The sequence below is a fragment of the Panulirus ornatus genome, chromosome 3, assembly GCF_036320965.1.
Source record: "Panulirus ornatus isolate Po-2019 chromosome 3, ASM3632096v1, whole genome shotgun sequence".
Lineage (NCBI taxonomy): Eukaryota > Metazoa > Arthropoda > Malacostraca > Decapoda > Palinuridae > Panulirus > Panulirus ornatus.
The window spans coordinates 31,784,250-31,800,034 of record NC_092226.1 but is presented as its reverse complement, the minus strand read 5'-3'; the positions used below and the strand labels follow the sequence as shown (position 1 = coordinate 31,800,034).

The following is a 15,785-nucleotide window of genomic DNA, read 5'->3' as shown; positions in this document are numbered from 1 at the left end:
TAGAGGATGTGTGGATCAGGTGTTTGCTTTGAAGAAAGTATGTGAGAAATACTTAGAAAAGCAAATGGATTTGTATGTAGCATTTATGGATCTGGAGAAGGCATATGATAAAAGTTTATAGAGATGCTCTGTGGAAGGTATTAAGAATATATGATGGGGGAGGCAAGTTGTTAGAAGCAGTGGAAAGTTTTTATCGAGGCTGTAAGGCATGTGTACGTGTAGGAAGAGAGGAAAGTGATTGGTTCTCAGTGAATGTAGGTTTGCGGCCGGGGGTGTGTGATGTCTCCATGGCTGTTTAATTTGTTTATGGATGGAGTTGTTAGGGAGGTAAATGCAAGAGTTTTGGAAAGAGGGGCAAGTATGCAGTCTGTTGTGGATGAGAGAGCTTAGGAAGTGAGTCAGTTGTTGTTCACTGATGATACAGCGCTGGTGACTGATTCGTGTGAGAAACTGCAGAAGCTGGTGACTGAGTTTGGTAAAGTGTGTGAAAGAAGAAAGCTGAGAGTAAATGTGAATAAGAGCAAGGTTATTAGGTACAGTAGGGTTGAGGGACAAGTCAATTGGGAGGTAAATTTGAATGGAGAAAAACTGGAGAAAGTGAAGTGTTTTAGATATCTGGGAGTGGATTTGGCTGCGGATGGAACCATGGAAGCGGAAGTGAATCATAGGGTGGGGGAGGGGGCGAAAATTCTGGGGGCCTTGAAGAATGTGTGGAAGTCGAGAACATTATCTCGGTAAGCAAAAATGGGTATGTTTGAAGGAATAGTGGTTCCAACAATGTTATATGGTTGCGAGGCGTGGGCTATAGATAGAGTTGTGAGGAGGAGGGTGGATGTGCTGGAAATGAGATGTTTGAGGACAATATGTGGTGTGAGGTGGTTTGATCGAGTAAGTAATATTTGGGTAAGAGAGATGTGTGGTAATAAAAAGAGTGTGGTTGAGAGAGCAGAAGAGGGTGTTTTGAAATGGTTAGGTCACATGGAGAGAATGAGTGAGGAAAGATTGACCAAGAGGATATATGTGTCAGAGGTGGAGGGAACGAGGAGAAGTGGGAGACCAAATTGGAGGTGGAAAGATGGAGTGAAAAAGATTTTGAGTGATCGGGGCCTGAACATGCAGGAGGGTGAAAGGCGTGCAAGGAATAGAGTGAATTGGAACGATGTGGTATACCGGGGTCGACGTGCTGTCAGTGGATTGAACCAGGGCATGTGAAGCATCTGGGGTAAATCATGGAAAGTTCTGTGGGGCCTGGATGTGGAAAGGGAGCTGTGGTTTCGGTGCATTATTACATGACAGCTAGAGACTGAGTGTGAACGAATGTGGCCTTTGTTTTCTTTTCCTAATGCTACCTGGTACACATGAGGGGGGAGGGGTTTTTATTTCATGTGTGGCGGGGTGGCGATGGGAATGAATAAAGCCAGACAGTATGAATTATGTACCTGTGTTTATATGTATATGTCTGTGTGTGTATATATATGTATACGTTGAGATGTATAGGTATGTATATTGGCGTGTGTGGACATGTATGTAATGCATGTGCATGTGGGTGGGTTGGGCCAGTCTTTCATGTTTCCTTGCACTATCTCGCTAACACGGGAGACAGCGACAAAGCAAAAGCAAAATACCAAATATGTTACTCTGTTGTGTGGGGATATCTGAGATACACTAAAGGAGCTGGGAATGTTATGAAAGAGAAATGGGGAAGAATGTGTCATAGGTATGAAACTTAATTGGGTCATGTCTCTCCTAATGGAAAATCCTATCCAAATCCAGGCTTACTGAGGTAGTTGTAACAAGGCGTGATTTAGATCATGCCAGAAAAAGTGAGAGTGGATTTGAAAGAGACAGAGGAATGTAATATTGAGTCGTCAGCATATGACTGCATTTGGTTATCTATCGAAAGGAAGATATTGATAAAGAGAAGAAGAGTGTTGAACACTGCTAGTGAAGGGGAAAAGGGGAGAGCTTAGTTTACCTACAGTTGCAGAGATAGGTCAGTTAGAAGAGAAGCCAGGTGTGACAGAATATGGTGAGTGAGGAAAGCAGAAAAGTAGGAGGCTTGGAAATCAGGCCTTGATGCCACATTGTCTTAAATGTGTTCGGTATATCAAGGGCTATAACATAGGTTGCCTAAATAGAGGAGATGATTAGACATCACTAAGTCATGAAAAGATGCGATTTACAGGTCTTGCATTGAGAAAGCCATACTACTTAGCAGAGAGAAGACTGTGAGACTCAAGATGCTTGACCCTTTGGTGTTAGATTTATCCAATATTACAGTTTCAAAGATATTCATATCAGTGAAAGTAATCATTTAGAAGTATGTATCATCCTCTACTTTCGCTGTAATAATATGTTGAGTTTTTTCAGATGTTTCAGCACTGTCTTAAAATTAAGGGTGAGAAGAAGGCCATTGTGTCAAGTGAGTTGCTAGTGCACATATTATGATAATTTATTTTACCTACAAAATATTGAAAAGTGATTATTACCATGTTTTACCTTATGCAATACTATAAACATTTTCTTGTTAAAATCAGTGTCATTCATTTAAAAAGTTTTTCCTGTAAGCAAAACATTCATGTTTGTAAAATTACTTGCTGCATCAGTTAGACAGCATTGTCAAGGTCAGATGGGCACTTGCAAACTGCTCTCACTTTTGCTAGAAAACCTATTCCTGCCTCATCATGGTCAGTTTTTGGTTCTGAAAAAGTTGTTGTCTATAAAATCTTTCTCCACACAATCCAAAGACTAATTATCTTTTGTCAAATAATTCAGAATCATCGTCTGTCTAGTCCTCTGAATCTAACTAAAAGCCACTAACTTTCCTTCCAAGAAAATTTCCTTACACATATGTGCTCTCATTGCCATGGATGGAGGATGACTGACTATGATAAGAAATTATCATGCACTGGCTTTTCATCCATCATCCAGGGCAAAACTCACTAGAGGTGTCGTCCAGCCCCCATAAATATTCATCTTGAGGTGTGAAGTAGGTGAAGTTGAAAAGAGACTCAAAATCTTTGGAAATAGAACTCAGAGCAGCAGGACAGTGATTGGAAAGTTTATAATGATTTTGCTTCTTTGTGATAGTCTTCACCAATTCCTGTTTCAGTGAGGAAGTAAGTATATTTGTCTTGAAATAGACAAGCACATTTGCAAATTTAGAAGTGTATTCCTTGAAAACTCATGGAGGATGCCATCTAGTATGCATGTCATGCATGTACTTGTGCACAAAAAAAATGATAATAGGAAGGGGCTTGAAATGAGTAGAAGTGCATCAAAGAGGGAGGGAATGTTAGTCATCCAAGATGGAGTCAGAGGATAAAAGAAAGCCAAAAAGAGTTACTCTGTCAGGAGAGACAGCTGTAGTGCCCAAAGAATGGAAAAGCAAGGAAAGGTAGTATGACAAGAATTTAGAGATACTTTTGGCCAAAGGCCTAAAAGAAAATTTTTTGAAGTGGAGAGGTTGGCATATAACTTTCTGGTAAAGGAGCACTTTGCTTCATGAATAGCATATTTGCAGTGATTTCAGATAAAGATGAAAGCTGAACGGAAGTTTCAGGAAGAATCTTCTCTATTCAATTTGCCTTTAACCTTGTTTGAATGGCCTCATAACAGGTTTGACTGAACACACACACACACACACACACACACACACACACACACACACACACACATACATGCATTAGTGAAGACCAAAGCATTGGCACACACAATTTCTGTGATAAAAGATAAAAGAATTGGTGGTAATAATTAAGATGTTTAGGGATGACCAGTTATGGTCATGACTGATCTGGAATCATCTAGCTACGAATTATTTGGATAAAGAAACTTAAAGACAAGGTGGAATTTATTTGGGTATTCATCAGATCTGACAGATCAAGGGAAGAAAGGGAGAAAAGCAAGGCATACATTAAGAAGGCAAAAAATGGGAGATGCAAAATGAGGCGAGAGAACGAATTATTCCTGCCAGCAGTGTTGTAAATGGTAAAGAGGTAGAACTTTAGGATGATACAAGGGAAATGCACCTGATACTGTTGGTATTATGAAAACAAAGCTTTCTAAAGGGATAAAATCTCACCTATTCTGGCCAGAGGGGTACATGATAGTGAGGAGGAAAAGAAAAGACAAAGGAGGACGTGGATTTGCATGTTAGTGAACTTATTAGGATGACTGGGACAGATACACCATCATTACTAGATCTTATCTGAGCATGGATATCAAGATTATCATACATGATACACAATTTTGAAAAAGTGATCATGTAATGATTAAGTCTGATTATTTTGTAAATGGGTGACTTAAAAGAGCGGAGACATTACTTAAAGAGGAGATATAATTGTGGAAACAACAGCTGGATGAGTGGGACTGATACACTATTACTGATCTTATTTTCGCACATACCAGCCTGGGTATTAATAGAATCATATATGATGCAGCATATGGAAAAAGTGATCATGTAATTCTTAAGTCTGACTAGTTTTTGAATGAGTAACTCAAAAAAGCAGAGATGAGACATGACTTAAAGAGAGATGTAATTGTGGAAAGTACTCTTAACTCAAGTTTCTATTTATTTATTTATTTACTTATTTATTATACTTTGTTGCTGTCTCCCGCATTAGTGAGGTAATGCAAGGAAACAGACGAAAGAATGGCCCAACCCACCCACATACACATGTATATATACATACACTGTCCACACATGCACATATACATACCTATACATTTCAACGAATACACATATATTCATACACAGACATATACATATATACACATGTACATAATTCTTACTTGCTCCCTTTATTCATTCCCATCGCCACCCCGCCACACATGAAATGACACCCCCCTCCCCCCGCTAGGTAGCACTAGGAAAAGACAACAAAGGCCACATTTGTTCACACTTAGTCTCTAGCTGTCATGAGTAATGCACCGAAAGCACAGCTCCCTTTCCACATCCAGGCCCCACAAAACTTTCCATGGTTTACCCCCGATGCTTCACATGCCCTGGTTCAATCCACTGACAGCACATCCACCCCGGTATACCACATCGTTCCAATTCACTCTATTCCTTGCACACCTTTCACCCTCCTGTATGTTCAGGCCCCGATCACTCAAAATCCTTTTCACTCCATTCTTCCACCTCCAATTTGGTCTCCTACTTCTCCTCATTCCCTCCACCTCTGACACATATATCCTCTTAGTCAATCTTTCCTCACTCATTCTCTCCATGTGACCAAACCGCTTCAATACACCCTCTTCTGCTCTCTCAACCACTCTTTTTATTACCACACATCTCTCTTACCCTTTCATTACTTACTTGATCAAACCATCTCACACCACATCTTGTCCTCAAATATTTCATTTCCAACACATCCACCCTCCTCCGCACAACCCTATCTATAGCCCATGCCTTGCAGCCATATAACATTGTTGGAACCACTATTCCTTCAAACATACCCAGTTTTGCTTTCCGAGATAACGTTCTCGCCTTCCACACATTCTTCAACACTTCCAGAACCTTCGCCCCCTCCCCCACCCTGTGACTCACTTCCGCTTCCATGGTTCCATCTGCTGCTAAATCCACTCCCAAGTATCTAAATCACTTCACTTCCTCCAGTTTTTCTCCATTCAAACTCACCTCCCAGTTTACTTGTCCCTCAACCCTACTGAACCTAATTACCTTGCTCTTATTCACACTCACTCTAAGCTTCCTTCTTTCACACACCTTACCAAACTCGGTCACCAACTTATGCAGTTTCTCACCTGAATCAGTCACCAGTGCTGTATCATCAGCAAACAACAACTGACTCACTTCCCAAGCCCTCTCATCGACAACAGACTGCATACTTGCCCCTCTCTCCAAAACTCTTGCATTCACCTCCCTAACAACCCCATCCTTAAACAACTATGAGACATCATGCACCCCTGTTGCAAACCGACATTCATTGAGAACCAATCACTTTCCTTTCTTCCTACTCATACACATGCCTTACATCCTTAATAAAAACTTGTCACTGCTAGCAACTTACCTCCCAAACCATATACTCTTGATACCTTCCACAAAGCAACTCTATCATATGCCTTCTCCAGATCCATAAATGCTACATACATATCCATCTGTTTTTTAAGTATTTCTCACATACAAGTTTTTTATTATTTATTTTTATTATACTTTGTTGCTGTCTCCCACGTTAGTGAGGTAGCGCAAGGAAAGAGATGAAAGAATAGCCCAACCGACCCACATACACTTGTATATATGTTCCTGTGAGCCCACGGGGAAAATGAAACATGAAAAGTTCCCAAGTGCACTTTCGTGTGATAATCACATCATCAGGGGAGACAAAAGAGAGAAATATATCAGTCAGTTGATATACATCAAAGAGATGAAGCTAGGACGCCATTTGGTAAACGTGTGGACTCACAGGAAAATCTTGATCACGTGCAAAATTGTGATCCTTTCCAACATGTATATGGGTATGTTTGAAGGAATAGTGGTTCCAACAATGCTGTATGGTTGCGAGGCGTAGGCTATGGATAGAGTTGTGCGCAGGAGGGTGGATGTGCTGGAAATGAGATGTTTGAGGACAATGTGTGGTGTGAGGTGGTTTGATCGAGTAAGTAATGTAAGGGTAAGAGAGATGCGTGGAAATAAAAAGAGCGTTGTTGAGAGAGCAGAAGAGGGTGTTTTGAAATGGTTTGGGCACATGGAGAGAATGAGTGAGGAAAGATTGACCAAGAGGATATATGTCTCGGAGGTGGAGGGAACGAGGAGAAGTGGGAGACCAAATTGGAGGTGGAAAGATGGAGTGAAAAAGATTTTGAGTGATCGGGGCCTGAACATGCAGGAGGGTGAAAGGCGGGCAAGGAATAGAGTGAATTGGATCGATGTGGTATACCGGGGTTGACGTGCTGTCAGTGGATTGAATCAGGGCATGTGAAGCGTCTGGGGTAAACCATGGAAAGTTGTGTGGGGCCTGGATGTGGAAAGGGAGCTGTGGTTTCGGGCATTATTGCATGACAGCTAGAGACTGAGTGTGAACGAATGGGGCCTTTGTTGCCTTTTCCTAGCGCTACCTCGCACACATGAGGGGGGAGGGGGATGGTATTCCATGTGTGGCGAGGTGGCGATGGGAATGAATAAAGGCAGACAGTGTGAATTGTGTGCATGGGTATATATGTATGTGTCTCTGTGTGTATATATATGTGTACATTGAGATGTATAGGTATGTATATTTGCGTGTGTGGACGTATATGTATATACATGTGTATGGGGGTGGGTTGGGCCATTTCTTTCGTCTGTTTCCTTGAGCTACCTCGCAAACGCGGGAGACAGCGACAAAGCAAAATAAGAAGGAATAGTGGTTCCAACAATGTTGTATGGTTGTGAGGCGTGGGCTATGGATAGAGTTGTGCGCAGGAGGATGGATGTGCTGGAAATGAGATGTTTGAGGACAATGTGTGGTGTGAGGTGGTTTGATCGAGTAAGTAACGTAAGGGTAAGAGAGATGTGTGGAAATAAAAAGAGCGTGGTTGAGAGAGCAGAAGAGGGTGTTTTGAAATGGTTTGGGCACATGGAGAGAATGAGTGAGGAAAGATTGACCAAGAGGATATATGTGTTGGAGGTGGAGGGAACGAAGAGAAGTGGGAGACCAAATTGGAGGTGGAAAGATGGAGTGAAAAAGATTTTGAGTGATCGGGGCCTGAACATGCAGGAGGGTGAAAGGAGGGCAAGGAATAGAGTGAATTGGATCGATGTGGTATACCGGGGTTGATGTGCTGTCAGTGGATTGAATCAGGGCATGTGAAGCATCTGGGGTAAACCATGGAAAGCTGTGTAGGTATGTATATTTGCGTGTGTGGACATATGTATATACATGTGTATGGGGGTGGGTTGGGCCATTTCTTTCATCTGTTTCCTTGCGCTACCTCGCAAACGCGGGAGACAGCGACAAAGCAAAAAAAAAAAAATATATATATATATATATATATATATATGCGGAAGATAAAAGCCGGCAAGGCAGCAGGTTTGGATGGTATTGCAGTGGAATTTATTAAAAAAGGGGGTGACTGTATTGTTGACTGGTTGGTAAGGTTATTTAATGTATGTATGACTCATGGTGAGGTGCCTGAGGATTGGCGGAATGCGTGCATAGTGCCATTGTACAAAGGCAAAGGGGATAAGAGTGAGTGCTCAAATTACAGAGGTATAAGTTTGTTGAGTATTCCTGGTAAATTATATGGGAGGGTATTGATTGAGAGGGTGAAGGCATGTACAGAGCATCAGATTGGGGAAGAGCAGTGTGGTTTCAGAAGTGGTAGAGGATGTGTGGATCAGGTGTTTGCTTTGAAGAATGTATGTGAGAAATACTTAGAAAAGCAAATGGATTTGTATGTAGCATTTATGGATCTGGAGAAGGCATATGATAGAGTTGATAGAGATGCTCTGTGGAAGGTATTAAGAATATATGGTGTGGGAGGAAAGTTGTTAGAAGCAGTGAAAAGTTTTTATCGAGGATGTAAGGCATGTGTACGTGTAGGAAGAGAGGAAAGTGATTGGTTCTCAGTGAATGTAGGTTTGCGGCAGGGGTGTGTGATGTCTCCATGGTTGTTTAATTTGTTTATGGATGGGGTTGTTAGGGAGGTAAATGCAAGAGTTTTGGAAAGAGGGGCAAGTATGAAGTCTGTTGGGGATGAGAGAGCTTGGGAAGTGAGTCAGTTGTTGTTCACTGATGATACAGCGCTGGTGGCTGATTCATGTGAGAAACTGCAGAAGCTGGTGACTGAGTTTGGAAAAGTGTGTGGAAGAAGAAAGTTAAGAGTAAATGTGAATAAGAGCAAGGTTATTAGGTACAGTAGGGTTGAGGGTCAAGTCAATTGGGAGGTGAGTTTGAATGGAGAAAAACTGGAGGAAGTGAAGTGTTTTAGATATCTGGGAGTGGATCTGACAGCGGATGGAACCATGGAAGCAGAGGTGGATCATAGGGTGGGGGAGGGGGCGAAAATCCTGGGGGCCTTGAAGAATGTGTGGAAGTCGAGAACATTATCTCGGAAAGCAAAAATGGGTATGTTTGAAGGAATAGTGGTTCCAACAGTGTTGTATGGTTGCGAGGCGTGGGCTATGGATAGAGTTGTGCGCAGGAGGATGGATGTGCTGGAAATGAGATGTTTGAGGACAATGTGTGGTGTGAGGTGGTTTGATCGAGTGAGTAACGTAAGGGTAAGAGAGATGTGTGGAAATAAAAAGAGCGTGGTTGAGAGAGCAGAAGAGGGTGTTTTGAAGTGGTTTGGGCATATGGAGAGGATGAGTGAGGAAAGATTGACCAAGAGGATATATGTGTCGGAGGTGGAGGGAACAAGGAGAAGAGGGAGACTAAATTGGAGGTGGAAAGATGGAGTGAAAAAGATTTTGTGTGATCGGGGCCTGAACATGCAGGAGGGTGAAAGGAGGGCAAGGAATAGAGTGAATTGGAGCGATGTGGTATACCGGGTTGACGTGCTGTCAGTGGATTGAATCAAGGCATGTGAAGCGTCTGGGGTAAACCATGGAAAGCTGTGTAGGTATGTATATTTGCGTGTGTGGACGTATGTATATACATGTGTATGGGGGGGGGCCGTTTCTTTCGTCTGTTTCCTTGCGCTACCTCGCAAACGCGGGAGACAGCGACAAAGTATAATAATAATATATATATATATATATATATATATATATATATATATATATATATATATATATATATATATATAAATATATCCACACACGCACATATACATACCTATACATTTCAATGTATACATATACATACATACACAGACATATACCCATATACACATGTACACAATTCATACTTGCTGCCTTTATTCATTCCCATCGCAATCCCACCAAACATGATATGACAACCCCCTCCCCTCCTCATGCGCGCAAAGTAGCGCTAGGAAAGAACAACAAAGACCACATTCGTTCACACTCAGTCTCTAGCTGTCATGTATAATGCACTGAAACCACAGCTCCCTTTCCACATCCAGGCCCCACAAAACTATCCATGGCTTACCCCAGACACTTCACATGCCCTGGTTCAATCCACTGACAGCACATTGACCTCAGTATACCACATCGTTCCACTTCACTCTATTCCTTGCATGTTCAGGTCCCGATTGTTCAAAATTTTTTTCACTCCATCCTTCCACCTCCAATTTGGTCTCCCACTTCTCGTTCCCTCCACCTCTAACACATTTATCCTCTTTGTCAATCTTTCCTCACTCATTCTCTCCATGTGACCGAACGATTTCAATACACCCCACCACACATCTCTCCTACCCTTTCATTACTTACTCGATCAAACCATCTCACACCACATACTGTCCTCAAACATCTCATTTCCAACACATCCACCCTCCTTCGCACAATCCTATCTATAGCCCACGCCTTGCAATCATATAACATTGTTGGAACCACTATTCCTTCAAGCACACCCATTTTTGCTTTCCGAGATAATGTTCTTATCCTCCACACATTTTTCAACACTCCCTTCCCCACCGTGACTCACTTCTGCTTCCATGGTTCCATCCGCTGCCAAATCCACTCCCAGACATCTAAAACACTTCACTTCCTCTAGTTTTTCTCCATTCAAACTTACCTCCCAATTTACTTGTCCCTCAACCCTACTGTACCAAATAACCTTGCTCTTATTCACATTTACTCTCTGCTTTCTTCTTTCAGACACTTTACCAAACTCAGTCACCAGCTTCTGAAGTTTCTCACCCGAATCAGCCACCAGTGCTGTATCATCAGCAAACAACAACTAACTCACTTGCCAAGCCTTCCCATCCACAACAGACTGCATACTTGCCCCTCTCTCCAAAACTTGCATTCACCTCCCTAAAACCCCATCCATAAACAAATTAAACAATCATGGAGACATCACGCACCCCTGCCACAAACTGATATTTACAGTGAGGGGTGAAGGTTCTGGGAGCAGTGAGGAATGTATGGGAAAGAGGTCAGTACCTGGGAGGACAAAAGTGAGTACATATGATGGTATAGAAGTTCCATCAATAATGTATGGATGTGAAGCATTGGCTGTAGATGAGAACGTGTGGAAGAGGATGGATGTGTTTGAGATGAAATGTCTGAGGAGAGTATGTGGTGTGTGGTAAGATGATTAAGTAATGACAGGATGAGAGAGAGCTGTGAAAATAAGAAGAATGTAGTTAAGAAAGCTGAAGAGGTGTGCTGAAATGGTTAAAAATACTGAGAAAATGAGTGAAAAGAGGTTGATAAAGAAGATATATTTGTCAGAATTGAAGGAAACAAGGAGTAGGGGAGACCAAATTGGAGAGAATAATATTTTTAGTGCTTAGGGCTTGAACATGCAGGAGGGTGAAAGGCATGCACAGAATAAAGTGAAATGAAGTTCAGTAGACTGAACCAGGGAATATGAAGCGTGTTAGGGAAACCACAAAAGGTTTGTAGGGCCTGATTGTGGGTAGGGGTCTGGAGTTTTGGTGCTTTACATACAAAGGAAGAGAGTGTATGGGGCATTTTCTTCATCTCTTCCTGACGCAACCTCACTAACACAGGAAATAGCAAACAAGTATGAAAGAAAAGAAAGAAAGGATATACATGTTTTTTGATATATACACTGTGTATTGTTAGTCTTGTACTTATACAATTATTTTTTACTATCAGATTTTTTATGATTTCAGGCTTTAGCCATTCCTCATGTTCTAGAAGGCAAAAACACACTTATTGCAGCAGAAACTGGAAATGGGAAGACTTTAGCTTTCATTGCACCTATGTTGCAACAAATATACCAGCGTATGAAAGAAACTGGATCAGATTTACCAGTGAACTCGCCGTTGGGTCTTGTTATAGTGCCTGGTAGAGAACTGGCAGATCAAATTCAAGTAAGTATTTTTCTGTTTGAATTATGTGTAATAATGATTATGAAGTGAATGAATTCTTTTCCACTCTTTTTTGATTGTGTCCTGGACTAAATCTTTCTTATATTATTTAGATTTTATTACTATTACTCAAGGAATAAAAATGATACAGACCGAATAGGTTAATGTCTGGAATAATTAGGATTTTTGTAGTTATGAGTGTTCATATGAAAAAAGCCATCCGATTTAGCAAGGGACATCTTTCCTCATATTTTCATACCTTTCTGCCTTTTTTGTTTATATCTGTGCTCTATATGTATATTACAAAAGCATGGGAATCTTCAAGAGAATTACAGTTTTTCATTACAGTGGCAGTAAAGGAAAATCGATTCTTAAATTTTCCTTCTGGCTCTTCTGTGGTAGATTAAGAAATCTTAGATAATTTTTCTTTTTTGTTGCTGAGTATATCTTTCTTTACACTATATTTCACAGAATGTTGAATGTTTTTGAGAAGAATTCAGTTTTTCTGAAATATTTCATTCCTTGTGTGTTCTTAGTTTCAAATCCTTAAAAGGCTTCCTCAGTGTGCTTGTAATGAATGCTGTATTACTTGGTGTTGAGCATCAAACACTCCAATATTTTGGTTTTCAGCAAAGTTTGTGTCTTAAGTTTTGTATCGTTTTTACTGCTGATGGATGACCTTTAACTGTGTGCATTATTACTCAATAGCCTATTCTTGATTTTACTCACTGTATGTTTATAAACTGTTACATTCAGATGACAAAAAAAATGACAAGGATATATGATTGGTATTCTTCAGTGCTTTTCTGTTTTTTTTCTTTTTCAGGAAGTTGCTTCGAGATTAAGTAATAATTTAGGCATCAAGGTAAAGGTACTCACGGGTGGAAGAACGAAGAGGAAAATGCTTAACCCATCTATGTCTCAACAGCACCTTCTTATAGCAACAATTGGTGCTTTATCAAAACTCACAACCGTTGGTAAGATACTCTGTGATAATGGACCACAAAAAACATGAGTTATGGCCACACATTAATCGTTGTGGAGTTCCATTCATAATTTTCATTGAAGCGTGTATATACTGCAATACAGACACGTACATACCTATATATCTTTTTTTTCATACTTGGTTCCCATTTTTCATGTTATCAAGGTACTTCTGTCAGAGCTCAAACAATTTACTTCTATTTTAGCAGTGCCTCTAATGTTCTTCTATTCTGCTATATAATTAAATTAATTCAAATTATGAAAACTGAATGTTTGTTTAGTAATATAGAGGATATTTCCACTTATTTTGGTTATCATCTCACATCTTGGGGACTCCCCTGTAATCTCCTCTGTAAACCTAGGAGACACTCTGTTGTTTATCTTAAGGATAATCAGGGTTAAGACCTTCTTCCATTATTTCTGGTAAGGAGGCACTTGCCTGTCTCACCCTGTGCTAACCACTTAGCCATAGCAATGGCAGCCTGCTCATTTTGGGCCATATCTCAGCCAGTCAGAGACTGATCCAGAGGTGAATCCAAACTTACATTTTCGATTGTGTGGATTAAGTATCCTTTTTTTATTCATTAGTTAGTCCAGGAAGAGAATGGTGCAGCATTTGTGTATTGTGGTCAATGTTTTAGGGTATAACTCTAATGATTATGCTGGCAAATCATTTTTCAAAGTGCAGTAAGCCATTTTATGATAAATGCATGATATGTACAAAATATGTTATGTTAACTCTGCTCCAATCTTCAAGGGAACTTTCCTCTAAAGGTTACTCATATCAGATAAACCAGTCTCATATTTCATTTTAATGATATACTAGTCCATATCGCTCCGATCTTGAGGAAAACATCCCACCAAGGGTTGCTCTATCTATCTATCGCTCTGATGCCCGTTCCCTCCAGGAGCTTCTGTCAAGGAGTGGCCATGGCAAAATAGTCCCCACTTATCCCTGTCCATACATGCCTCCCTTGCATACACCATTCCTCACATTCTTCCTCTGTTTCTCTCCCTGCAGTATTCTTCCACCCTATTTGCCCACGTCACAGGTGGTCTTTCACTCATTCTAACCCCTTTGACTGTACTCTCATACACTTTCATTGTAAAATCCCAGTCTTGCATTCTTTCCACATGCCCAAACCACCTCAAAAGTATTGTGTTTCACCCATTCTACCACTCCACAATTCTTTCCCTTTGCATTCCTTGCCATGCCACATCTTTCATACACCCATTCATCTCTTTCTTCATTCCATTTAGTAACACCACATGCTCTTCTTAAATAGCTCATTTCCACAGTCTGGATTCTTCACCTCTGTGCCTCATTTCACATATATGGCTGCATAGGTCAGAGTTGGGAGGACTATGCTGTCCCTTAATCCTCTCTTCACTTCCATACTTACACCTCTACCCTTCAATATTATATAAAGGACCCAATGACTTTTGTATCCTGTACTGCTCTCTCCCTTATCTCTCCTTCCATATCACCATACTTACCCATGACAGCTCCCAGATACTTCAGTTCCCTCACTTCTTCCAGTCTTTTTCCTCCCATATCTACAGCACAATTTAGTACACTTTCTTCTTTTACTCTATGCTATAGTTTTTCAAAACTTATACTTTCACTCCATTTCCTTTCAAGCACGATTACTTTACTTTTATTTGCATTTACTTTCAATCTCCTCTGCTTAAACAATTCATAAAACACACTAACAACCTTCTGGAACTCCTCTTCACTCTCTGCAAATAAAACGGTATCATCTGCAAATAGACTTGCCACTAGCCACCATATCTCACTGCCACACTCAATCTCTGCACCCCTTTTCCCTAGTTTTGCTTTCATCTCTTTTATCATGACAGCTAGAGACTGAGTGTGAACAGATGTGGCTTTTTTTGTCGTTTCCTAGCACTACCTCGCTGGAGGTAGTGCAAGGAGACAGACGAAAGAATGGCCCAACCCACCCACATACACATGTATATACATACACATCCACACACGCACATATACCTATACATTTTAACATATACATACATATACATACACAGGCATATACATATATACACATATACAGAATTCATACTTGCTGCCCTTATTCATTCCTGTCACCAACCCGCCACACATGAAATGACAACCCCTTCCGCATGCCCACAGGTAGCGCTAGGAAAAGACAACAAAGGCCACATTCGTTCACACTCAGTCTCTAGCTGTCGTGTATAATGCACCAAAACCACAGTTCCCTTTCCACATCCAGGCCCCACGAAACTTTCCATGGTTTACCCCAGACGCTTCACATGCCCTGGTTCAATCCATTGACAGCACGTCGACCCCGGTACCCCACATCGTTCCAATTCACTCTATTCCTTGCGTGCCTTTAACCCTCCTGTATGTTCAGGCCCCGATCGCTAAAAAATTTTTTTCACTCCATTCTTCCACCTCCAATTTGGTCTCCCACTTCTCGTTCCCACCACCTCTGACACATATATCATCTTTGTCAATCTTTTCTCACTCATTCTCTCCGTGTGACCAAACCACTTCAATACACCCTCTTCTACTCTCTCAACCACTCTCTTTTTATTACCACACATCCTCTCACCCTTTCATTACTTACTCGATCAAAACACCTCACACCACATATTGTTCTCAAACATCTCATTTCCAACACATCCACGCTCTGCACAACCCTATCTATAGCCCATGCATCACAACCGTATAACATTGATGGAACCACTATTCCTTCAAACATACCCATTTTTGCTCTACGAGATAACGTTCTCACTTTCCACACATTCTTCAACTTTCCCAGAACCTTCACCCCCTCCCCCTCCCTGTGACTCACTTCTGCTTCCATGGTTCCATTCGCTGCTAAATCCACTCCCAGATATCTAAAACACTTAACTTC

At 41.0% G+C, this 15,785-nt stretch overlaps 1 protein-coding gene across 1 annotated transcript in view; it reads left to right on the top strand.

Annotated features, from left to right (window-relative positions):
- Positions 1 to 15,785, top strand: part of Dbp21E2 (putative ATP-dependent RNA helicase Dbp21E2) — an 84,568-nt gene that overhangs the window by 15,568 nt on the left and 53,215 nt on the right. The window contains exons 5-6 of the mRNA XM_071686517.1: positions 11,704 to 11,904; positions 12,728 to 12,878. Of these exons, the coding sequence (XP_071542618.1) occupies positions 11,704 to 11,904; positions 12,728 to 12,878 (352 nt within the window). The remainder of the gene's footprint in view (positions 1 to 11,703; positions 11,905 to 12,727; positions 12,879 to 15,785) is intronic.